The sequence below is a fragment of the Streptopelia decaocto genome (assembly GCF_964273445.1).
Source record: "Streptopelia decaocto genome assembly, chromosome: 9".
NCBI classification, from domain to species: domain Eukaryota; kingdom Metazoa; phylum Chordata; class Aves; order Columbiformes; family Columbidae; genus Streptopelia; species Streptopelia decaocto.
In genome coordinates this window covers 13,801,707-13,828,266 of record NC_138664.1, presented here as the reverse complement: position 1 = coordinate 13,828,266, position 26,560 = coordinate 13,801,707, and the positions used below count along the sequence as shown (strand labels likewise).

Below are 26,560 nucleotides of genomic sequence, written 5' to 3'. Positions count from 1 at the left end.
CCCCGGGAGGAGCCGGGCGGCTGCGGTGCAGCCCGCTGATGTAATGCTGCCGCAGCTTCACGTGTCTCAGTGCGCAGATCCGCGCTCGGTGCACTCTATGTAAATCATGCACAACTACGTGTATTATATATATCTCTATCTATAAAAAACGTACACACACACGTATGTGTTATTTTCGCCGCCAGCGCGCAGCGGGGGCCACCCCCGCAGAGCCGGGCCGCTCCGGGAGGAGCCCACCACCCCGCGGCGGGGGCCCGCAGGCCGCGGCCCGGGGCTATCGGAGGGGCCGCCCCCACCGCCCCGGCTCCGGCTCGCCACCGCCGGCCGCGCCCCCGGCCCCGGCCCCCTCCCCGGCGGCGGCGCGGGGCGGCCCGTCTGCTCGGGCAGCGCCGAGCCTGCGCACTCGGCGCCCGGGCGGGCACGGCGGCCGCGGGGCGAGGAGCGGCGGCGGCGCGGGGCGGGCCGGGCCAGGTGCTGCGGAGCGGGGGAGCGCGGAGCGACCCTGCGCGGGGGCGGCGGCCGGGCCGCCATGCGCCTTGCCGAGGGCCGGGCTCGCCATCCTGCGGCGTAGCGGCGGGACGCGGCTCGGCTCTCCGCCCGTGATGTCCCCCGGGCAGCGGGGGAAGGCGACTCACTCAAGGGCTGCGGCAGAGGCCTAGTGCGCCCAGCGCCGCTCCGCGTCCCCGCGCCCCCATGGCCGAGGAGCAGCAGCCGGAGGGGCAGGCGCCGCGGCGGCTGGCCGGCACCCCCGCGCCCGGCGGGGCCCTGCCGGCCCTGGTGCCGGGGCTGCAGGGCTGCGAGGCCAGCGCGCTGCAGCACAAGATCCGCAGCTCCATCTGGTAAGGGCCGGGCCCCGCTGCGCCCCGGGCCGGCGCTCGCTCGGGTGCACGGGGGGAGCGGAGCGGGGGTGGGGGCGCTGCGCGGGCGCGGGGGGGGCGCGGCCCCTTTGTGCCAGGAAGCGCGGAGCTGCGCGCGGAGCCGCCTGCCACCCCTGCCGGCCCCGTCCCTTCCCCCTTCCGCGCGGAAAACACGCGTGGCCGCGGTCAGGTGCGCCGGTTGGGCGGGCCGGGGCGCGCGGCGGCTGCCGTGCCCGGTGCTTGTTATTTTCCAGGCGTGAGGCAGCCGGGCAGCCTCCGTGTGCAGCCTGCGTGTGCTCAGCGATAATGGGAGCTGCGGAGCGGCTCTCCTCGGGCGGGCGGGCGCAGGCTCACCTGCTGGAGGCATTTTAATTACTCGGCATCCTATACGGCCCTCTGTTTTTACCTTGGGTTTTTTTTTTTTGACGTTCACATGAGACCCCCCAGCACAATGTTGATGCAGCAAGGAATGCAGAGTGTTGCAGTAAGGGTGCGTTTTTCCAGCCTTCCTGTAAACCTCTGTGCTTCTGAGTGTCCAGTCTGGCAATTGAAATGCAATTTTGACTGAAACTTGTGATGGTGGTTTGCAAGTTTCCGCACAGGAATCCGGTTTCTTTTGTTTTTCTAAAAATAGAAACAAAATTAATAGTAAACCAACATTTTATTTAAGAATATTTGGGGGAGGTAGATTGAGTTTAGCTTGCCCTGCAAATAAAATATTCTGCTTTTAAAAAAATATCTGTGAGAGCCTATTGTAGCATTTATATTTTCTGTATGTTTTTAAAAGCTGCTTTTGGCTGAGAGGGCTGGTAAAGTATTGTGAAAGTTGGGAGTTATAAATATAGGTTGCTCATATGTAATGTTTTCCTTTATATATACATACCATATATATATTTACATACATGTGCTCATCCTCATAAGAACATACTGATCTAGCTTGCATATTGCTCCGTATTACAGTTAGATTTTATGGTTGGATTGATGTAGCTATGAAAGAAAGAATCTAAATATAATTTTTCCTTCAGATTCTTTTATTGTATGGCATACTGAATTTGCATTTGTTGTTTGGTTGTTGGCTGTTTTTAATTCATTGTCCTTAATCCACACTTGCTACCTTTTGTTTTGGTTTTCTCTGCAATGTGACCCAGAGAAGGAATACAACTGCAGAATTTCCTGTCTGTTTAGATCACACAATCTTCACACCCTCCTAATTTATTATGGTATTCAGTGATGGCCTTTTTGTATTTTCTTCTCTTTCCATGAACGTGCTGTTTGGAAGTGAGCCTCAGAGAGCATGTTTACATTGCATTCAGATTAGGTATCATGTCCAAGTTGAAGACAAAATGGCTACTAAGTAAAACCTCTGCTTTTATTATGGGTTTTCTTTTCAAGGAAAAAGAGAGTGTATGTATGTTAACCTTATAAATGAAAGCTGCTAATTTAATTCAGGTAAATTTGATGAGTAGCTCGAGCCTGCACTGGGTACAAAGGAATGCAGCGCTTTGGGGGTGTAAGTGGCTGTCCTGGTGCCAAGCGCCTGTGACCAGCAGAGGTGTTGGCAGCACCTTGCAGCCCTGTCTCCTGCTACTCTGACAGCCGTTCCTCTCCTCCGCAGGACTCTTCCTCTCTGGAACTCACTTCCTGCACTGTGTTGCCACTTCCTTGCTGCTTGCAGGCAGTATCCCTTCCCTGCAGGTTATACTGGTGAAATGCGGTATTTGAAGATAAGATTATTTTTATAATAAAACCTTTTCTTTGACACCTTAAAATCTTTTGTCTGGAACTACTAGAAATTCTGTGTTTCTGTGTTGCAATCAAGCGGTTTTCATTTCAAGCTGGAGTTTAATGTTAATTTGCATCTTCACTTAGATGCGGTGGTTGTTTGCGAGCAGCAAGGATGAGGAGCATTGCCAGGGAAGTCGTGCATTCCACGCTTGGAGTAAACTGTGGAAAGTCTCCTTCTGTAGTTGCCGTTTGGATCTGCTGTTCTGTTCAGCAGGTGCTGTGTGCTGGTGATGCATAAACAGTGGGAGAGATGGTGGAAGGCTGCTTGTGAAAATGGCAGTGCTCTGTTGGTAACAGGGACTAGGTGTAATGTGCAGAGAGAGCTTCCTCTTTTCTGCCTCCCCTCCTCTTCCTCTGCTCTTCCCCTGCCCCGCCGGTTGTGTCTGCTGGCAGGTTGGCAGTTCCTCTGCTTCCCAAAGCGTTTAGCACATCTAGACTAGTACTCTTCTGTATTGTTTCCGCCCCCCACCTCTTTTTTCCTACAGGTTTGTGCATACTGGATGTTTTTTTGGTCGTTGTTTTCTGGTTGTGTTTTTATTTTTCTTTAAGAATGGTTTCAGTTTTCCAATTGTCTTGTCAATGAAAACAGTAGTATAGCAAAATATAGCAGCTACTGAAATACTGGACTTGAGGATCACAAACAAGTCTGTGCTTGTCCTTCCGCTCTACAGACGAATATAAATATAGTGTGTGATGCAGACCTCGCATGGAACAATGAGTTGCTTGTTATCTCAACTCATACTTAAGTTATTCTGTTTATTAAATTTAAATGTAGTTTGATAGAAGTAGCTCGAGTAATTGTGAACATGTTGAGTGCCTTAAAATGAAACAACAGGTTAAGTCCTGCTGGTTAAAATTGCAGACGTGGCCAACATATGTACTGAAGACTTAATGTTCTTGTTAGGAGTCCAGTCTGGGTTTTGTGTTTGGTTTGGGGTTTTGTCTTTTTTTTTGCATATAAAGTGACTATTAGTTTGGACTGAGGTGGAGAAGATAAGAGTTACTTAGCTGTTCTTAAAAACAAATCAGGAAGTATTTATTTGCATTGTAATATCACATACAGGTATTTAACTGCTGTTTGGTTACAATAATTGAAGTTCATCACTGTCTAACTGTATTTCTTTCCTGTCTGCCCTACTTGTACCCATCCAGCAAAGTGGTGTCTGTTTTTGTTTCATGTTGCGTACATGAGTTGCTGAGGCAGTCAGATGTGTTCTTACGGTGTCAATGAAACAGGCAGAAATAATATTAGATGTCTTTTCCCATTGACGGATTAGCAGTCTAGACGGGAGAACACGTCTTTGGAAGCCCAGCCGGGCTGATTAGTGTCAGGTTGGGTGGGTTTGTGAGTTGCCCTGGTCTTGGCTGGCCACTGGGCCTTAGTCTGCCTGATTTTATTTCCCTCTAGATTCATTAAAGCTTTCATATTTATTAATAGCTTTTTGTCCAGACGTTAGAGCCCGAGGCGGGAAAACCTCTCCAGTCAGCTGTCTGAGCCTATAGACTAATGGGGTTTCAATTATTTCCTTCGGGTGAGGGTACTGTATTTCTAAACGTGTTATTTGTATATGATGTTTCTGTACACAAACACGTGGTGGTGAAGACACAGTCTACTCAATATTACATTAAGTTGCCAAAGAATATCCTGTGGCTGAAGACAGCCAGTGATGTTCGTACGTAGAAGCAGTGTGGCACAAGGACTGAGGCGCGGAGGTGACCGAGGGAGGAAGGTGTTGCCTGAGGGTCTGCTCTTGCTGGCGTGAAAGAGAAAGACCAACAATTCTAGGCAATTTAATCCCTCTGCTCACTGTTTTAATCTAAAATCCAGTCTGTAGCAGCGAACACTGTAGGAATGGATGCCTTTGTTTTCTTGCTCACTGTTGTGAGTAACTGGTGATGATTCCTCAATGAGTACTTGTTTACTGTTGTAAATAGTGATCTCGTGCTTGCATCTGTGTGCGGGTTGGCTTCAGATTCTTTCACCTTGCCTGCATCTTGGCTCTTTTTGTCCCAAAGGCATCTGTTAGAATTTGAATATAATAATTCTGCTTGAGAGATTAATTTCTCTCCTCCCCCTCCCCAATAGCTCATGTGTAAACCAAGCTGAAGACCAGGTGGCATGGAGTGGCAAAGACAAACCATTGCTTTTGCAGCTATTTCAGCTGGATGTGGATGTGGGTTTCAGATCCATAATTTTTGTCCTCAAATCGCTCTTCTAGCTAGAAGTTGTACTGGAAAACCACATGAGCTAGGCTGCACAGTGCCAAAATTATGTGTCCCAAGGCCCTGTTTGTTTCATGTTGAAGGGGGAGTAGGAGATGACTTGTGCCCTTGTTTTGGGCTCTTGGTATCATGCTAGAAAACCAAATTAGCTGTTTGTAACACCAATATTTTAAATTTTTGGAAGACTCTGTTCTTTCTTATGACTTAAATAATTCCTGCTTCCTCCCGCAATCGCATCCATCACTCCTCATTAGGCATTGTCAGCAAGTGTGGATCATCACTTAGCTGTTGGCAGAGCAAATGTTCCACAATTTGGGAAATGCCATTGAGATTTTTCATAATAGGAATTGCTACTTATTTGTATGGTTACGTCAGCAGAAAAAATTATCAATAGCCTTGATATTTTTAACAGAATACCTGACAATGAAGAGAGAAGCTCTAGGGTTATGTATTTCAGGCTCTTTGCAAATGCAGGTGCAGGCACCTTTCTGGTAGTTTTCTTCTGTGGTTGAAATTCCTGTAACACCCTTTATGAATTTTTAAAAACTCAGATTTCTTTGAGTCAGTTTGGTTTAATCTGTAGACCAGTCCATCTGCATTTACTCTTTTTCAATTTTCTGTAGCTGAGGAGAGGGAGAAAGGGAATAAGAGCAAAGGAAAAAAACCTCTATATTTTGTTAAATGATCTGTCAAAATTGACTGGAGAACTTAAAGTTTCTTGTAACTGATTACAGACTCTTTGTCGTTATTCTATGTTGCCAGCCCAAAATGCACCAGCCACTATTCCCTCCTTCATCCTGGTTAATTCATTGTTGGAGATGGGAAACAAAGCTTATAATTCTTCAATAACAGACTACTAACTATTGTGAGGAAGAACTAATAATTATTGACAGGCATACAGACTGCACTCACTTCACTAAGTCTGTGTCATGTCAGAAATGTGTTTACCTCCTTTGAAAACATGCTTTGAGGCTCTTGACTAAGAGATCCCCTGTAAAACTGCAAAAATTTCTTGTCCCTAAGCCAGTTTTCCCTGACTTTATGGTGCCATTGTTCACAGGTGATGGTGAGACTTGCCTGTCCTGAATGTGTTTCCTGGTGTGGTGTATAAGCAGTCAAATATGTAGGAAAAAACTGAGCTGTGGCCCATATTTTAGAGTAGTTCTTGATGATTTCAGGGGAGGTCAGGCTTCCTTGGGCAGAGCATTTAGCAGCATGTCATTCTCCTTCACACTCTGCTTCCCCAAATGGATAGGAACAGAAAGTGGAATTTGTTTCATTTGGCTCCATCTGTTTCTGTACAAGTTGGTCAAGGTAGCTCCTTTGTAGCCATTGTGGAGAAAAATGCACTTCTGAGGTGAGGGCCATCTCCTACAGAAGAGATTTCCATAAAACAATCCATCTGATCACTTTATTTGCCTAATTTTCTTTTACTATAAACAAATTCTAAACTGCGTGCCAGGGCCAAACCATCTGCGGTGCAGACCTCTCAAACTGGGTGAAATAAATCCTGCACCATTTGTCATTTTTTTCAACTTGATTTATTTTCCTGGAGGATGGCCTCTGCATCCCCTCCATGGGTTGTTTTGGAAATCTTCCATTCTCTTGAACAAGGTCCAGGTACACCCTTTATCTAGGACCACACATTCCTGTATGGAAGTAACCCTCCTTTTGGAGGGAAGCCCCCATGGAAGAATTGCTTCTCACCAAAGTGGCTTAAAAAAACATGTAGTGTTCCCTGCTGAAATGCCTCCTGTTGCTGGTGGGGAAGCTGTCCCCGTGCGGGAGCGGGCAGGTCAGCAGCCGGCACTGCCAGATCGGCGTGGGAGGAGAAGCAACTTTCCAAACCGGGGCACGGCCACCACAGCGGTAGAGTTTCTAGGTCAGCAGGTGTGGAAGCCAATTTGGTCCACAGGCATTTTTACACAGTTAGAAAATAAACCTGGATAAAATGAACACTAACCTTTATGTAACCTTTTGAGAATGGAGTTGAGGTTTTATTGAATATCCTGACGCTGAGTTGGATGGAATAGCTTTGCAGAAAAAAGATCTTTGTAAATGTGCTTTTAGGAAGAGTGGATTTTTTCACTCTTGCTCGTGGGTTCTGTTTGTCTGTGTTTCTTGAAACAATAGGATCTAATAAAGTATACGAGAAGAAAAAACAATATTCAAGTAATAAAAGGTTTAGCTAAGTTTTACTGCTGTTTATTTAGAATGCATACGGTGCATTAAATTGTTGACTTTCCAGCATCAAACATGTGTAATTCCTTGTTTCATAAATATTTCCACTGCAGGAGTTCCCTTCGCTGAAGTAAGTCAGACGGTGTGACATCATGATTCAGAGCAGCATTTCTAATGAGCTCTTAATAAGATCAGAATTGCAGGAGTGTCATCCCAGGCCTCTGTAGCTGGGTCGCTTGCCATTTAGGACAGTTCTGTTTGATTTGTGTGTGTGTGGATGTCATTGATGGGTGGGAGTCCAACTGTCTACCTGAAAAGAACACTTAGAACCACCGCCCCCCCCCTAATTTTGTGGGTGCCATATAAATTAATCAGGAAAAATACTGTAACTGGGTGAGATGGCAGTACTGTTCAGGTTTGGGTGATCAGATTTCTACTGAAGCAGTGATTAATCTTTTAATTAATTGGGGCTGGGTGTGGTTTTGTTAGTCTTTTTGTGTTTGTGTGTTATGTGTAGTTTTGAGAGCAGGGGTTGAGCTTAATGTTTTTATACAGATCCTATAACTTATGTATGTTGCCTTCTCTTGTTACTCCACTCTACCGCTTGCCAAACAGAAGTATTTGGAGAGAGGCCAGAGCTGCAAAATTCAGATCAGGATCCAAATTTGGATTTTTGGTTCAAGTCTTTCTAATATCTAATATTTTGAAACCTCATAGACAAAAAAAGGAACTTATTATTTTTAAACCGTGAAGGCAAGGAGGTGAAGGTAGCTTTCTAGCTTGCCTCTGGAGCAGTCCAGATAGAATGCTGGACTGCATGTTTGAAAAGTTATCAGTAGGTGATTCAAAAGGTAAATTGAATAGATGAAAATGCAGCGAGTGCTCTGTCATCCAGAAAGAGCCCAACCAGAAGGCCAGCACAGATTGGTACTTTCAAGCCAGTGAGAAGAATCCTCCAAAAAATCTAAAAATTCTGAAAGCACTGGGGTGTTTTGTTGTGTTCCCTTAGATCTTTGGGAATTTTGAGGGTTTGTTTTGTTTTGTTCTAAATGGAGTGTCGAGGGTTAAGATTGCGGGGTGACAATAAAACCCTGGCAGATGTATTGTTAACCCCCTCTCCCCCCCCAACTTCCCCCTTTTTGCCCCTCCCTCTCCCCCCTTCCCACTCAGGACAGGCGATCGGGAGGGAAAGAAGAACAGAGAGAAGAGAGTTGGAAAAATTAAAGATGTTTTACTAATGCTACTAATAAGAATAGAGAAAATAATACAAAATATACAAAACCAATCTTGAAAGTCTCAGCAACTGCAGGGCCAGCACCCAAAGTCCTGGATTAGACTCTGCAGCCAACCGGAGCTGGATTCAGTCTCTCACTAGGCCTCAGTTCTCAGGGACCAGCAAGATCCTCTCCTAATGTCGGCCATAAGCAGAAGGAAAAAAGGGAAAAGGGCCGAGATCCTCGTGATCTCCCACTTTTATATGAAGTATTCACGTGAATGGAATGTTATACACAGTTGGTCAGTTTCTTGGTCACTGGTTTCTCGTCGCCCCTCTCGCGAGATGTCCATCCATGCTTATCAATAAGTTTGCATTCCATTGCTAGGTTTACCAAAACATGTGTCTGGTTCTCCAGGAAAATGCAGTTAATATGAAGGCTTAGCTGACAGGCAAAATTCACTGAAAGAGAAACTTGTTTTTAACAAAACCAGGACATGGAGTTAGCTGGTATCTCAATTTTAATGCTTTCTTGATTTAATGGAAAAAGGATTATCTGTCATCAAGTAGGATGCTTGTTATCGGCTGCTGTGCCACCAACAGGCTTTCAGTAAGCTGCCAAGTGTTTTCTGTTGTTGAATGTTTAATCATTAAGACAGTGGAAAAAACATTCAAAACTTCCCGGTATTTTCCCTGTTACTTGTTTTCGGTTGCTTGTGGTTGCTGCAGCGACATTGTACCAGTCGGAGGGTGGAGAGGCCGGGTGTTGCTGCAGGCGGGACCCAGGATGGGTCTTTATGTAGCGCTCAGGCCGTGTGAGCTCTTATTTTTTCTGATTATAACCTCAAAACACGCTGCGGGACACCGTGCGTGGCGATTGCAGAGGCGGGGGTGCGTCTACAGACGTGGGTCTCTCAGGGTGTACCTGCGCTCCAGAGCGAGGGGTCCTGCTTAGTTTTTCCCTGGAGCTGGCTTGGGATGGTATCACTTACTGATTGTCAGGTACTTCAAGTTTGGGAAGAAAATTTTGTTCCTGGGAAGAACTCATTTATTAAATGAAGCATCTTTGTGTCTCCCCCCAAGAGGAAATTAAAGGTTAAATGTCAAAGTCTGTGATTTATTGCGGTCCTTTTTGATGGATGGTCTCACAGGCATGGAGGCAATCTGTGTTTCCCAGTCAAAGATTCCTAAGTGCCATTATAAGGTTGTTGGGACTCCTGTAAATTAAAAAGCTGGATTGCATGGGACAGCAAGAATTACAGTTCATTACTTTGGTAGCCTTTAAAGCAGTGCTTTAAATTATTTTTAAAACTGTCAGTGATACAGACTATTGGAACTTCTTCTTAGTATGAGGTTGCGTGGCATTGTCTGCCTCAAGCAACCTTCGGACAAACAAGAATTAGCTTGTGAGCGAGATGTGCTGGATGGTAAGATGGGCAATTTGTTCTGTTGCATTTTCCTCACCTTCTTCTTGTCCTTGTTTAGAAATCACCTGAAAATACTTAGAGTAGTCTTTGTAACTTCAGTGAAAATACTCCTGTGTGCTTTATTAAAATACAGACTTAAAAGACAGTTACTCACTACCACAAGTGGTAACTGTTTGAAGGCCTGTAAATTGAAAAATTTTAATGTTTATTTTTTTTTCATGGATGGAATTTTAAGTGCTTTTTAATCTGCTTTGAAAAATAGGGACAACTCCATCCTCCAGAACCACATGCTAGTTTTATTGCTAATTCAGTGCAGAAAAGTACTCGGGAGACTTGGATGCTTATTAGGCTGGGCAAGGTGCTTCTGGAGGCAACCTAGAACTGGCACTTGAGGCTTCTGCTTGGGGGCCGGGTGTGCTGTGGCAGCTGTGGCGTGGGTGTCCCCCAAGGGACGGGTGCCCTGCTGAAGTGAGCTGTGCCTCTTGGTACTTACACAGCATCCTCTGCTTACAACCGCCGTCTCCCACATTATCTTCATATTCAGATGCTCTGTGCTTCTCACAGTGTTTCTCAGTGAAAGGTAAATGATCGCTCTCTGATCCTCGTGCTGATTACACGAAGGTTGAGGTCAGCCAGCCGGCACACAGCCCTTGCCTGAAAGCTGCAGCTCTTTCTGCTGCCATGGGGCTGTCTGAAGTAAAGGCCAAAAATAGTTTGGAAATAGTCTTGCAGGACTTGAGAGACGGTGCCACAGGAACCTTTTATCCAACCTCTGACAAAGTATGGTGTTCCTTTCATAAGGGTATGTAAGAAATGTGCCTGTTTTCTTTATGGCTTGATTTTTTTTTAATTAAGCCTGTTAGCATTTTAAACAACAAGCTGTATTAGGGCCTACATTGCTATTAGTGGTCATGTAAACTAAATAAATTAGCTGATATTTAAAAGACAGTTAAATTACTCACTGGCTGTAATAGCAAGCTGCACACCTGGAACCACAGTGTGCTGAAGAGCTAAGCCAGCTTTTGGCTTCCAGGAGACTCTTCTGCAGAATTATCTTCATTATGCATGATTCCAGTGGTATAGTTCAATGATTAACTCATTAAAAAGTTGAGAAATTAATTGGCAGCCAAGAGAAAAGTATATTTGCATCTTCCATTCAACAAGTGAATGAAGTGGGATTGCTGGGTCTAGTTCTAAAAGTGTGAAATGGGATATTTTGAACAGAAACCATCAGTTGTATTTAACAACTAGAGATAGCTTACTGAATCAAAAAAATCCCAAGTAATCAACAAATGTGCTGAAGACATATTTCTTTTTACAGTAATTTTGAAATGCTAGTTTGTGTGCGTTTAATTACGTTGGACGAAAGTTTGTCTAAATGCAGTTTAGAGTGAAATTTTGGGTAAAAATTAATCTTATAAATGATCATTTTATCATGCAAAAAATGCTAAAATGCGGATCCTGAAGATTAGGTAACCTATATAAATAAGTCCCTGATCCATGAAGATATTCAGACAACTCTCTGTTATTCCTTACTTCCAAGTAGCAGCTAGGTGTCTGATTACCCTGTAGATATGTACCTGGATGTCCACTATGAGTAGTCAATTTTCCTGGTTAATAATGGCTAAAAAAATTGTAATACTATTGATCTCTCAGACTGAGAATAAACATGAAAAACAAGGTAATTTTATGTTTTGTTTTGTTTAGTACTAATAAGTTTAAGCAGTCCCTGTTTACCTTTCATTGCAGATATCCCCATGGACTGCATCTTTTCCTTGCTAGATGCTTACTTCACTTGGAGGGATTAAGAAAGTGATGTTCATGTAGCATCATTTGTATGTTCAAGTTGGTGAAACTTGTAGGTTAACTAAAAATAAAATTTAGATTGTGTGTTCAGTGGGTCAGTGTGTGGAAGTCCTGTCTCTGTGAACACTTAGACACATGTGTGTACTGGGATGTTGTCAGTCAATGGCTCCAGATGTTCAGGGTGAAAATATTTATAATGGGTGTTCGCAGCATGGAACCTAATAATTATTTGTCATTTCACAGTGATTCTTGTCACTTCAGAAAAGTTCTTAGTTACCACTGAATACTTCAAATACCAGTAGCTTTGTGGCAAATTAGGCCCAATGTAGGGTCAGGAGATAGCTTGAGTAGATTGTATTCTTCTGGAAGAGATGGTCCTTCCTAAATTCATCAAACTTGGAAAGGCGAGCTGCAACTTTGGCTTGATTAGTTCAGCTGCTTAGTAAGGGAGGGGCAGAGCAGCATGTAGTTCACCTTGAAAATGGAAATCAAACTGCGTTAATAATCAGGAAAAGACATTTTCATTCCCTTAATGCAAACATCTGCTCTCCCACTGGCATGTTTACGCATGATGTGGTTCACAGGAATTAAAATCCAGGCTGATCAATTCCGTACTGCTCTCAGACAATGTCTCCTTCTGGAAAGACCCATCAGACAAGTAATTGTGGGTAACATTAGTGTTAATCTTTCATACAAGCATAGATCAGTAAATTGTTAGATGCTGAAAGATGTGAGCCAGCTACGTGCTGCAGCCTACAGGTGAATTTTAACAGTGCACTTATCTCTCGGGGAATATTGGTTTAGTACCTTTCTCTCTACATCTATCTTAAATATAATTCTATGGCGCTATGATTTTTGGAAAGTCAGAAGTTTAATGCAGTTTTTCTGAAATCTGTTCTTTAATCAAAGACAGCCTTTTCTGTTTCTGAGCACTTTACTAAGTAAGTTGTGGTGTAACATCCTGGGGATGTCTGAAATGGACATATTATGAATAAAGAATCCGTGCAGATGTTCTGCAAATTGTCTTACTAGGGTGCTAAACTCAGTGACCTGCATGGCTGTGGCTTCAGTACTTGGCATGAAGGCAGGTCACGTGCCCTCTGCTATGTTTTTAAAAGAAAACCATGAAAGCTTTAAAAATAGGTATCAAAATGCTTATGGACAACATTGTACCTACAAAGTTGGTATGATACTTGAGAAGAAGAGGGCGAAACTCTCAATTTTTTTGGTTGTGTCCCCACTAAGTTGACTACAGAGGTAGGATAGGCTGGCAAAGCCAAGCGTAGCACAGGCTGCCTGCAATGAACTGGCTGTGTACGTTGCACTCTGTTCCGAGGAGATGGAGGTTTGGTGCTGGTCATAATTTCCATTAATAAATTAGGTTTTAGAGGAAAGAAATAATCTGATAGACTTGCTTGTTCATTCATCATGGCTGCAGAGGCAGCCTAGCAGTGGAGGAGTGAAGTGACTGAGTGGATGGTTCTCATCTGCCCCACGCTTGTAGTTTATGCATCATTGGCGGTGGAATTGTCTGTTCTGGCCGCTGTGAAGCTGCACAGGCCTGCTGGTTGCCTCAGCCAAAGAGCTGGCGAATGTGATCTTGGGTTTCAGCACCTGGTCCTGCAGTGCAGGCTCGTGCAAGATGCTAATTGGACACAGTTAAGCTGCCACCTAGGAGCGAGGGCAGCTGTGTTCAAACTCGGCTCTGTAGCTGCAAACTGAAATAGATGCATGTAGGTATGAACTGACATGGCTTTAACTTAATTAAATTTTGTGCAGCTTTAATTTTAAGCAAGTGCAGCTTACAGGTTTAGACAAGCTCTTGAGTCTGCAAAGTAAACTAAAGTTCACCTGGGTTGCAGACAAGGGGAACTCAAACTTCCCAAACTAAATCCTTGAGAACTGGAGTAGCACATGTTTGCAGCTTTTCTGAAGATCTTAGTTTGGGGACCAAAAATGTTTTAAAAGATACCAGTAGGATTATTATTTTTACCCCCAGAAACAGAGGGTGGCAAACTTACGGTTTATACTACTTTAGTATTTGATGAATGGACCTTTAAGGTAGGCAAGAGACTTCTGACTGCTTGCAGATGGTCTCTGTGCCCGGTGTGGGTCGAAGCCTGTAAGCAGAGGTGAGTGAGAGGTGCCCCACGATACAGGTGCAAGGCTGAAGGATGGAGGCCTGAAAGAACCTGTGGCAGCTGAACAAGAAGGAGGAATTTTTTGAGATTGGAAGCTGTATGACTGTCACCATCAGGCAGCAGTGCCATGTTCATCCTGAATATGTTCAGATTTTAAATTTTACACCTCTACAAAAAAGTCAAGGACTGGAGTAGGGTTATGGGATGTGCCAGTGAGCAGCGTGGCGCAGGTCAGGAAGAGAAGTTGCCTTTCCATGTCCATCTAGCACAAAAAAGTGACCATTGTACTAGGAAGATGCTTGGAAGGTGTTTGTGGATACTCAGAGCATTACTCAGCATGGGGAAGCCTAAGAGGTTGCAAGGATTGCATCCCCTGGGAGTTACCAAAGTCAGCACTCGGGTACAGGTTCCTCTTCAAGTGGAAAAAAAAGGGTGCAGAGGAGCTCTGTGCTGGACAGCCATGGGAGAAAAGGGAGGAGCAGAAATGCAGATCCAGAGATTGGAGCAGAAGTGGTACAACCAGTAGCAAACCTGTTTCTTAGCAGAAAGTAACCAGGATGGCCGTGGGTCATGGAAATGTCAAAGGAAACAATGAGAAATGAAGAAGAAACACACCTTTTATCAGCAGGCTTCAATCTGCCATCCGTGCACCTGCGCTAGCATTGGGAAACGCGTGTGGTAGGAAAGCATTGCTGTGGAGCTGCTTGCACTGGAAGCTTTTATAGTGGATTCAGCTGAGCTGCATATAACTATGTGCAAGAAGCACAACCCTATACAGATTTGTACATTTATGGGTGCTTGTTAAATGTAAGCAGAGTGTAGAACCATTCCTGTCTTCTTGTGAGCGTGTTGTTTCGCTTTGCCCTCAGCTGTCTGTAGCCACCGTTTCTGCAGGGAAGGGCAGCAGAGGGCCGGGTCTGTGCCCTGTGCAGGCTGTGACACACAGTGAGGTGCTGCCGTCCTCCTCCTCATCCTGGGGCTCCACAGGCGTGGAAGTGAAACACCTTTGTGCTCATGTGTAATGTAGCTGTGCTTCTCCCCCCCACAACCTGGTTTTTATTTTTAAGTGCTGCTGAGGAGTGTCACTCCTTTAATTTCATTAGATGTCCTTTCTTAGAGCTAGGTGGGACAAAGGCTTGAGAAAAATCTCATCATGCTTTATAGCATCTCCAGTTCAGACCCTGTAGAAATACTAACCTTAAATAATAATGTTGTGGTTAGGCCTCTGCTGACCATGGCTCAAAATACCACAGCAGATCTTTTAGCAATCTGTAGACTGAACTCAGAAGCAACCGGTATTTTTTTTTTTTCATAATTAGTTTTAAAACCAGAAGTTTTCATTGTGAAATATGTGAGCCGTTGCAATGGATGATTTGCCGTTTAGCCACAAACCTGCCTATCTGGCGACTGCATCCATTCTTTTTTGCTTTTAGTGGAACATAGTTTAAGTTCCTACTCGAGCAGTCTTTCTTCTTGTAATTTTGTTGAGATCACTCTGTGATTTTTGTTTTTAGCCTTTCTAGGCAATTGACCCTTGCAGACTGATCTTAGAACAATGCCCTGCAGTGCCCCATGTAGATTGTTAGTAATAAATATAGGATGCCGCTCCTCTGAAGTCATATTATCTCCCCACAGAATGTACAGAGGACATCGCATCCTTGGAATAGAAAGTCCTGCCTGAATATAACAATATGCACTGATTTTAATTGAGAGCAAGGCCGAAAGAACTAGGGTGAGAACTGTATAAAAGCATTTTCTTTGTCATTAAAGTAACTTATGGCAAAATACTGTATTCAAATAAATGTAAAAACCCTCCAAAACTTTAATGACTGTCTTGTAGCTGGAATAGAGCACCCGGCAGTGTGTGATTGTTACAAGTTCTTCCCAGTTATTTTAAGAATTGTGGAACAAGCCTTTAGTGTTGAATACAGCTAGATTTCTTCAGAGAGCTAAAGGAGATGTTTATAGACCTAAATTTCAGACATAGGTATTCTGATGTCTGCTGGCTAATTATTTCTTGGCAGTTCTTTACAGTGGGCTACATTTGAGGCTTGGACATTTCATTAGCAGCCTTATCTTCATTCTTTGTTCAGCTATTTGTATAGCTGGCATTATTTAATACTCATAAAATCATCATAGTGTCAGAAATGGTGAAAGGATTAAATCTGTATCCTATATGAAATATTTAATTGCATTTATTTTAGTAATAAGTGTTGAAGTAATGTGTTTGACCAATTTTAACCTGCAGTAACTCAAGTGTTGTGGCACGCTGAACTATTCCTTTTTTCAGCTCTGTGGTGCAGCGTTGCTCCTCCTTGTGTCTGATGGGAAACTGGTCTGGCTTATTCTCTTTGGCAAGTGGATGGAGGTGGATTGGGTTACAGGGAAGGTTAAATGGCTGCAGCTCGCCCTTGTTGCACTGTTTTATGCACTTGCTGTGCTTGTTGCTTCCTGATTCTGCTGAGAAGAGTCTTGACTTGGATTGAGTTGGAGTCTGTCTTCAAGCTGAAAGAGCCGATATTTACAAGTTGGTGAATACTTGCTTTTTTCACTTTTTGAGGCCTGGGAGTCCGACACTTTTCTGCATTGCCAGTGGACACAACTCTGGCTATTTTTATGCGCTATGGAAATAAAGATACTTCATGTGCTTCCAAGCAATTACGGTCCATGTAGCTTTTATCTGGAGTAAGAATTCATCTGTATTTGAATACTGGAAGATTTAATTTGTCTTTTGTTAAATGTTTCGCTTCTGTTTGCGCTAGGTTCAAGTGCTGTGTCCCTGAGGCGTGACAAGGCATTGTCCCCAGGGGAGGGAGGAGTGCAGGTGGGGACAGAGCCCCTAGGTGGCATCAGAAGCCACCTGATTTTTGGGTCCTGCCTGCTGAAGGGTGGGACTCCTTCCTCTGGGGTGCTGGGGCTGGGCGTGCTTGCTTTTCTCTGTAACCCATGCTAGCAAAGGCTCTTACTCCATTAGCTGAGCAGTATATATAGTCATCATTTCACTAATTCAAACATGTTTCAACCTTTTGCAGCTCTGCTTTCTAAATATTTAATTGAAATGCTTTTACAGCCATTTTACTTCTTTATCAACGTGAGCCAAGCCAGACAATGTAACATGGCATATGTTAAGATGTTAATTGAGTAGCAGCACACATAGGCGGCTGTTTCATAATTTTCTCCTTAGATGATCCTTGGCTCCAGTTTAACATTTCTTTGTGCTTCTGAATGGAAGGTTATATAAAGATATATTTAGAGCTGTTAGTCTAAGAAAGAGAAGCATTAATTCAGTAAGATTAAGAATTAAGGGCTGAATCCTGCAGGCACTGCTGGGACACAGTGCTTGTCGTGGTAAGGATGCGATAATAGTACGTTTCTGATAGTACCACTTACTGTAATAGGGTTGGTAATCCTTTTATTGAGTGGTTCCTCACAGCATGCAGAGTAAATAAATGTTTTTTTTTTTTTTTTTTTAATGTTGCCTGATGAGTTGTGGAAGAGATGTTGAATGTTTCCAGAAGGATGTGTGGTCAGTTTAATAATGACCCTCCCTAAGGTGGCTTTCAGGAAGATGGCTTTGCCGAAGCTGTCACTGTTGGTATTTAGTAGTGGAGTGTAACTGGCTTTCCTCTGGAGCAAACTGGGTTTTTGCAAGAGGCAAAGAGGCAGCAGGACACTGCACAGGAACAAGAGCTCCTGCCACCAACACCCAAATACTGCCCGTGCCTGGGAGAGACAGGCCTGGCAAATGCTGCTCCTGTGATATTGCTCCCCACAGAAGCAGCTGTTCCAGACTACCTGTAGACCCTGTTGTTAAGCAGTTTGACAAACCACCCTTGGAAATTGTGTGGGAGAATGGTTGATGCAGTGGGAAATGGAGGCTTTCAGGGCTGTGTAATTTTTAAAAGACTGTGTGGCCGAAATAGTTCTTCCTTGGCAGACAGCTCTAACTGCTGTCTCGAGTATTGTTCTCATACAGAAGGCTTGTTTTCAGATATCTGAGTAAAAATACCAGGGCAGCAGTGTGTGGCCATACCAGGCTCGGGTGGTACCTGGGGCCAGGAGGGCACTGTCGGGGGGGTGGGGGGTGGTTCCCTGTGGCCCTGAACAGCCCCAGCTGCTCTTCTTTAGCTGAACCTGTGCTATGGGTTGGGTTGGTTTTGGTTTTTCCCCTTCTCCAAAGAAAGCTTTCTTTAATAATAAAACTGGATAAACCTCATCTCTGTCTTGAGTAGTTGTCTGGGAGGGTGGGTGGTTTTCTAGCTGAGATGGTAACTAGTTAACACTGATGATGATAAGTAACTACACACTGGGATTTTCCTTTCTAGTTGCAACTTTTCTTACTGTGTCCTGTGTACCAGGTAATAATGTAGCGTAATGCATGAGTAGTGGAAACTGGGGGCCCTGCGGTGGGGAACCCTTGCTGCTGGGTCAGGAGGTGGATCCTGGCTTTGTGATGGGTAGCAGAGCCGTTAGCAGTGATGGGAAGTGGTTCCTTTTCATAAATTGCATTAGTGTTTGGCAGAAATAATGTTTTCCCCTGGCTGTCCAAAATGTACCAAGCACACGGAACACAGCTACAGAGGCTGGTTTTGGGTGGGTATTCCAGTTTATGCAAATATTTGCAGTCTTGGACTGAACAGGAAACAGGATACAGAGTATCTGTGGCAACCTCAGTGTTGGTATGGAAGTTATAATGAAAAAATCACTCTGGGCTTCCTGGGTTTGACCACCTAGTGAAATGATTACAATATTTTGCACAATAAATTGTGGCTCCACTTGTCCCCTGAATTTTGCTGAACCAGACTCATTGCTGAGATTGATATCTCCTCCACTCGAGGGCTGAGTCCACTGCTAGTGCCTGAGTGATGAGAGCTGTGTCCCTTGGGACTTCTGGGGCTGAGAGGTCCCCTCCTTGTGGCACTGCTGGCTTTCATGGGCCGTGCACGATCTGCAGTTGGAATGCTGGTAAGGGTTAATTTCAGTGGCTGTGTGGGCTTGGAGAAGGCTTAGAGTTAACTAGGCAGTAGCTAATAAGTTTGAGGGCTTTCTTTTACCCCTTCCAACCACCTTCCTCTTTCTGGTCTCACAGGGATAAGGCTTCTCATATCTCATGTGGTTATATGGGCTTCTACTGTTTGCAGCTTTACGGAAATACTCAATGTGCTCACAGCAACTGAATTCTGCCACCTCTTGTAATACAATAGTCTCATATTGCTCAACGTAGCTCAGCTACCTATTCCTGAAAGAAAAGTATTGCTTAATTAGAGGAAGGTTGGCGGTATCTGGTTTTATGCCACTTTGAAAAAAAAATTACATCTCCTTGCCTTCTCCCTCAGTGCAAAGTAAACCCAGCTGCACACCTGGAGAGAGAACACACTCCTCATTCTACCTGTGCCACATCAGGGCGGTTAAAATGGGGCTGTTTTGAGTAGAAATATATAAATAGGTCAGGGAAAGCAGACGCATATACTTTGGCTTAAGATAGAAGAGCAGTTTGAGGAAATGCTTTAGTCTGCTTTTCCCCCTCTCCCCATTCTCCCCAAAATACTTTCAGGAGTTAGCAAACGTGGCTTCAACATTTAGGCGCCTAAATTATCGCACCCTTCAAAGTCACCTTCAAGATTCTTTCAGTGGTCTTGGGCCTAAAAGGTTGAGTCAAAAGCTGAGGCTGTTAAGATGGGCTGGAGGCTTTCCAGTAATGCTTTCCACTGCAGACCCAAGGCAGCCAATGCACGTTCGCTGGGAGGCTGTGGGCTGAGGGTCCCCATGAAACACAGCGGCTTTCACAGGGAGTCACCCTGCTGCGCTTCACTAAACCACAGGATAAGAAACTCCCCTTTTCTCTGCTGTTTTACTAATGAGAAGCTAAACTCTTGATGGGCTGATAATAGCTCTTCAGAGGTGAGCAGGTTGATCCAGACTGGAAACAATCTGCATGGTGGTATCCATCAAGCAATAGTTTCAGGTGCGAACTGGTAAATCCAAGGCAGCTGTTAAAGCAGCCACCTTTGCTGTCACTTATAAGAGACAGCTACCCACAGAATCACAAGAGGCACCTTCTTGTCATGGATGGAACTACTTGCAGTAGTCTGAATTAAGTTGTAGATCAAGTAAGTGAACTATTATAACTTCAGGGACACTGTCAGCATGAAGAGCTATGAAAGAGAAGGTAATGTCAGCTGTGCAAGCCCCCAGGAGCAGCTCTCCAAGAGAAGCAGCACTGGTTGTTGGTTACCCCACCGTTTCAAAGTTTAGTTTTCCAATGGCCCAGGTCCCTAATAGATTCAGATGGTTATTTTCATTAGCGAGAACATCTGTTGCTCCCGCTGCTCTCCTGCAGTTGTTCCTAGATGTGTAGCAAAGCGTGTGGGTAGCAGCCTCCAAACATTAGAAGTAGCTCTGTGTAGGACCTGATTCAGCCTTGCTCTTGCGATTGCTGGTTGCAGTTACTGTGATTGCAGTAGTAATTAAGTAAGGGGTGCCTTTGACAGAGACAGAAGCAGAATTATTTGTTTGTAAACCAAATTTCAGCTTTCAAACACATTTGTCCTGTTAGTAAAGGAAGAAGTGGGGTGAAAGAAACAAAAGTGGCAAATACATTGTAACTGGGATGGCTGTTCCTTTGCCACCTTTGTCACTTGTCCTTTTATCTCTGGATTCGATGGAGATGCATCCTGCAGTGTCAGGAGCTTTTCTGTGTGGTGCTCAGGACCACAAGGAGGTCACTGTCCCAGCACCTTCCCAGGGGAAGGGCTGGTTCCTCAGGGTTGCTGTTGCTTGCCTTTGACATGGATCAGCTCCACTGGAAGGTAAATTAGAAGCATTTATGTCATTAGGCCCAGGCTTTATAGAACCAGGCCATGTTAGCCTGTGCTTTGGTCAGGATGAAAGAAGCCTTATTTGGCCACGGACAAATTTTAACAATGTCTTCCCAGTATAACAGAGAGCATGGAGCAGGACATGAAGAAAAGAAAAAAAATATGTTAAAATAGACATCATGCTTATCCGTGCTGAAGCCATAGGACCTTTGCCTTTTAAAATGTCACAAACTCTGCTTGCAGATTGGAGGACACAAACTTGACTGTCCTTTTTGTGCCACCAGTTGACCAAAAGGAAATGGAGAGAAGGTGTATTTGCTGGCCTTATTATTGCTCTTCTGCTGCGTCTTCTTGACGCTGTTGATCGGTGCTGTGGGAGCAGAGGTCGCAACTGGGAGAGCCTGAACTAAATTTGAGAGTTTACCTTTACTGATTCAGACTGATATTTGGAGATAAAAGGACAGCTCCAGGGTTCTCCTGCCCAGCTGTCTCCTGGCAACTTGCTGCTTTCTCTTTGCAAGAAGACAATATTAATGCAAATGGGTGCTCTTATCTGCAGTTTGGCAGAACCAAGCAGGAAGGGAAGCCGTGCTGGCTGAAGCATGTTCTCCTGAAAAGCCTAGTGCACAATGTCATCTGCAAGGCTGTAGAGTAGGGGCTGTATTTGGACTAAGTTTGAGCTGCATGTACCCTGCATCTCCTCATCCTCCGTGCTCCTTTTCTGCAGTAAGCTACCCTGTGAAGCCATAGGTACAAAATGGGCACACGTGCCCGAACCCTGCTGCCTGCTCCTGTGAGTGCTGCTTTGTAGTAGAGGCTGTGGATCTGCAGCAGCACAAGGACTGTGAGGTGCTGCTGGTGCAGGAGTCCAGGGCGAAGGAAGCGCTGCTGGAGCAGCCGGCCGTGTCAGCAGGACTTGGGTCAGACACAGGGATGACTCTTAGCAGCAGGTTAACATGCTTAGTGTCCTTTGACTTCTCTAGAACGACGGTGGTTTGTGAAGAGTGAGATGACATGTGGGTTCCCTTGTCCAGTGCCCGCGGTAGATGTGAGAATCTTCCCCCAGGCAAGGAAAAGCTCGTGTTTTACTGTGCCAAGCATTCCCTGTTCTCACAGTTCCCCAGCAGATCTGCTTTACTCCTTCCTGTTCCCAAGTGTCCACCCATTGGATTGCCTTCTCTTACACAGTCACCTGAAGTGGATGGCTGCTAATGTATCTACTTTGTGGATTTGTCATATATTTTTACCTGTTGGAATTTTTTTAATTGTATTCTGTCACTATAGCATATGAAGTTTTTGTGTGGGAAGGAGCATCAGTATCAGCAGCTCCTGCAGAACAGATTTTTAGATCGTCTGGTTTCAAAGTGAGGTGATGTAGCAAAGCAGGACAACCGAGCTTCTGCCTCTTGGAGCATCTGATACAGCAGTAGATGCTGATTCAGTGGCCTTGGTTCCTATCACCACCAGACACTTTGCTTGTTTATTAATTTTGATTTTAGTGTATCCATCAGATACCATACTTGGTCCTTCTTTGTATGTGGTAGCACCTGTACAAAAGTAAAATAGCTGGAAATGAGATGTTTTGTTGTGTTGACAGGAGATTGAATTATGTTTTATTTTACTAGGGAAAGAATCGCTCCCTGAGCTCCAAAAATGATGGTTTAGTGCTTGTTCAGTAGGTGTCCAGCAGTAAAGAGTATTGGGTTTTGCATGTTAAACGTCAGAACAATAAAATGCCTTCAGCTAATGCAGTCAGACCAAGCATGTGAAATCCCGCACCCTTAAGAAACAAAAGCTGCTTATGGGTGTGTTTGCATGAAGTATAATAAGGTCCATACTATTTGCACTCCTTGGCACATGTACTGAGCTCATTTATGGCATGTTTTAACGCAGTTCCCACCCAGTGTCGTCTTAATAAGCCAACAGAGAGGTAGTGAGACTAACGTGGAAAACTCCTGAATTGCCTGTGGGATACCAATTGTTTGCTTTGTAGAGCTCTTTGGAAAGCTAGAAATAAATGCCTTGAAGTGGTGGGATTTACTGGAGCATGTGGAGAGGAGGATGTTAATTGTGTTACAGATGAACAAGTAAAATGCATCTGAATTGTGGAAGAGCTTACAATAAAAGTCATGACATCCATCTGGCTGCTTTGCAACTTGGGATAATAGCTCCCAGTTGCAATGATACTTCATTAAAAAAAATACAGCTCTTATATAAAAGAGCAAAACAGCAAGAATTCTAACAAACAGTTAAGTTTGGGAGTTTGGGATGAGTTTCTACAAAAAATAGCCAGAGGAGTATTCTTCCATAGACTAGCAGGATATTTCACAGCAGGAGATTAAGCCTGTAGTACAGTGATAGAAATTCTAATATGTAACATTTTTGTCATTGCTGTTTAGATTAATTCAAGATTTCTATTCTCTCTTTCTTCCCTCACGTCTAGCAAAACTGTACAATCTAAAGTGGACTGCATTTTGGTAAGTACAACTCCAGAATGCTTTTTAATATTTAATAAACTGCAAGACCAAAATAGATGGCTCTGGAGACTGACAGCTATTTTGACGCCTTTCCTTAGCAGTGCTTTAAGGTACTGCTACTAAATGTGACCAAAATTAGTCCAAAACTGCCAAAAAAGACAAGATGTAGGTTTGGTGTTTGTTTTCCGTGAAAGTATTGACCTCTTGTTGCCAGCCGCAAGTGGCTCTGATTGCTACTTGTCAAACTGTCAGTATAGATACAGCATAAAAGGTGACTTACTGCTTTTGTAAGCATGATTTTATTAAATGCAAGATTGTTTGTTGCACAGATCAGAGTATGCAAGAAGCTAATTGTGCCTTCCATTCCATTGCTCCTTAGGCCTTTAATAACAATTATTGTTGCTTTTGTTGATGGTTCCTTGAAATATTTAATTCATGGCCAGTGCTGCATTTTAAGGAGAGAACAAGATAGAACTGCGTGTTTGCACAAAACCAGGCAGACTAATGTTCTGGTCTGTGAAAATCTTGCAGGTGTTCGATAATTATCAGTGTTTGGTTCTGTGTTGTTTTTGAATCTTGCTGACTTCAAAATTTGCACATCATCTCAGGTACCTTCCCAGAAATATGCAACTCTGTAGGTCCTGTTGTTAGGTCAGCTGTATTACTAAGGAAAGGGAGATCATGTTTTTTGAAGAAGGAAAGCCCTTGCAATGCGTAAATGTCATCTTCCTTTGTGCATTAAAATAATAGGATCTAGACAGTGATAAGAGATTATTTCTAGGAAGCACATATTGAGCACTAACTCAGAAAGAGGATTTATTTGTTTGTTTTTAATAGTGAGCAGGCTGTGAATTTCTTTAAATCAGAGCCTGAGTTCATAAATCTTTAGACTGGAAGGGACTGCTTATTCTGACTTTCTACCTTCAGCATTTCATCCAGAACTACCAGCGGGTAAGATAAAAAGATGACATAGACAACCATCTGGATACTATCAAGTAGAATCTGTTCAGCTGTGTAGCTGAGCTAGATAAGAATACTCCTTCAAGTCATATTATCAGAGGCTAATTCAGATGGCGCTGAATTCTCTTTCCTTAAAATGTTGTCTTAATTCATTGTGGTAAGAGGTTTAAAATAAGCTGTATTGTTGTATTGCAAACAAACTTCAAAACCAGTTTTGCCTATGCTTAAAAATTTTTGGATGCATCCAACTAAAATAGCAATGCAAAAGTGTCGTTTTTGTCCATTTATTCCTCATTGACATTTGTGGACACAAAGCAGGTGTCTTAATTTTTTTGTGAGTCTTCAGTGGCAAAGGGATAAATTGCACTTGTAAAACTCTTTTAACACGAGGTTTTTCCATAGCGAAAAATGGGAGGTGGGGTAGGTGTTCCTAAGTAGCATTGGAGAGGGAGTAAATAAGTAGGAGGTTAACTGGTCATCTGCTTCTTGGAAATCTGTTCTAAGAAAATGGAATTACACTAAGACTATTCTTGCATTAAATTCTGCAGATTTGTGGCCCTAGGGTACTGAGGTAGGGATGATCAGTTTGTGTGAGCCCATCATTTGTGTAGGTCTCATCCACTGGAAGCATGCGCTTTTTTTCTGAGTAGTGCTCTTGGAATCAAAGCATCCTCTATAGCCTGACGTGGAACAGAGTCCTGATGTCTGATGGTCTGTCCAGATGTCCTGATGGTCTGATTTTCTGTTCCAGATGCATCCTTGTGTGTCCTGCTGATGAGTTCAGAGGAGCCTGTCAACAGTGGAAAGGCCACTCTAGGTTAGCAAAGGGAGATCTGATGCTGTTCAGGTAGTTTAAAAAAGAAAAATCCAAGACCAGAATAGTTGCAGGAAATAAAAAGCTGGATTCTGGAAAAATGGTTTCTGGTTTTTCACATGCTTTTGGAAAGCTGTGAGCTGCAAGACAGAATCTAACACTATGTTAAAATAAACGGCTGTGACTATATAACTCCAAATAACTTGCTTGGAGCTTCCTTGCAGAGCTGTCCAGCTTTGTGCTGCAGAAGAGAGATGAGCAGGTTGCTTCTTTGTGGAATGTAATGGGCTTGTCAGAGCATCCTGTGACTGAGGTACCAGCTGCCTGCAGGATCCAACTCCAAGCTTATGGGCAGGCCAGAACATTTCCTTTAAATACACATTCTCACATGTTTGGTTCAGACAGAAACATTTTCAGGGCCTTTGAATCAAGCCTCATGATGCATAAAGGGACAGTGTTCTTTGTCTCCCTTCTTACTGTAAGGAGATTTGGGACTAGCTTTCAGTTATGTTGGGAGGTGCTGACAAGACGCTAAAGCATTTAAACTTGATCAGTTTGCTGGCAAAACAACAACAAAAAAACGCCAATATAGAAAAAAATCAGACTACCTTTGTTTCCATTTGTGTTTGGTAGCACCAGTCACAGCCGCAGTGTGCAGAACCGCACACAAATGCTCTTTAGTACATACATATCCTTGTTCAACACAGGATAGTGAGAAAGAGAGAAATAGGAAGAAGAAACAGGTAATGGCAATGGACTTTGTGGAGGGAGTAGCAGGAGAGGACTACAGAAAACAGCTAATATAAGGGCACTGGGACTGCAATTACTCATACAAGAGACCAGTTATGTGCCTTTTATTTGTTATACTGCACCACTTACATTCTGACATGCTGTCAGTTTCTGGAAGATCATAAGAAAATCATTGTATGCTGTGCAATCCAAAAAAGATAATTAGCAAGAATTGTGGTGTAAACAGTCATTAAAAATTCATTATAACATCTTTTTAACTGTAGTAAACATGTCTAGCAGTAGATTCTCTTATGACTTCGCTTGTTATATTTGCTGCCACATACTAAGTGAACTCTTGAACCCGCTGTTTAAAATGGTGTGCTCCATATAAGCGCTCAGCAAGAAGGTTAAGGTTTCTTTCCTTAGTCCTCTGAAAAGAGGTCAGTGCTGCGAGAGAGCCATGAAAACTGATGCTGCTGGTGGCTGGAGCAGGTGCAGGTGAGCAGGAGCTGATGAAGCAATGCGGCTCTGTCCTGCTGCTGAGAAGGTGGTCGCTTGTCACTTGTCTTGTTGGCCCTACAGGAGACAGGCAGGAGCTCTGTGAAGCTTTGGCAGCTGTGCTTGGACACTGTCAGTATAAAGCTGCCATGTGTTTTTAGGGCTTGTTTGGAATATTTAGCACCTGAAATATGTTTCTGCTTCTGTTCAGCTAGGGCATATCAAATGTATTTATTAGCAGCTTTTTAGAATAATAGGTTCTGTTTCAAGTATTACCTATTTCTGTTTTGATCATATTTCCAACAAACCGTCTGACCTTGAGCAAATTATTTAACCTTTGCTTCTTGTTTCTCTATTCATGAAGTGGGGAGATGATTGCTTGACTACTTTGCTATTCTTAGCCTGGTTGTTAAATAATAGATGTTTGTTCTGCTGAAGTATGACAAGTTTTAGAACCAGTCTGCCAGTAGGTGCAAGTTACATTGCCATTGGCATAGCCTTTTTTACTTCGATTACGGTATAGTAATCTATAAATACTCAAGATGTGGAAATATTAAGATCAGTCCCTGCTCTTTAAAATAGTAGTCTTGCAAAAAGCTTGCAGCAGTGCCTCTGGCCTCCTGCTCCCCTT

At 43.8% G+C, this 26,560-nt stretch overlaps 1 protein-coding gene across 6 annotated transcripts in view; it reads left to right on the top strand.

Annotated features, from left to right (window-relative positions):
- Nucleotides 1–408: 408 nt before the first annotated feature.
- Nucleotides 409–26,560, top strand: part of RFX7 (regulatory factor X7) — a 52,476-nt gene continuing 26,324 nt past the window's right edge. The window contains exons 1-2 of one of the 6 annotated variants that reach the window (XM_082061214.1): nt 409–839; nt 22,895–22,928. In XM_082061214.1, coding sequence (XP_081917340.1) covers nt 694–839; nt 22,895–22,928 — 180 coding nt within the window. In that variant the 5' untranslated portion in view covers nt 409–693. Of the gene's footprint in view, nt 840–22,894; nt 22,929–24,647; nt 24,706–26,560 lie in introns of those variants that run through there. The other 5 variants (XM_082061217.1, XM_082061215.1, XM_082061218.1 and 2 more) reach the window with 5 other exon arrangements.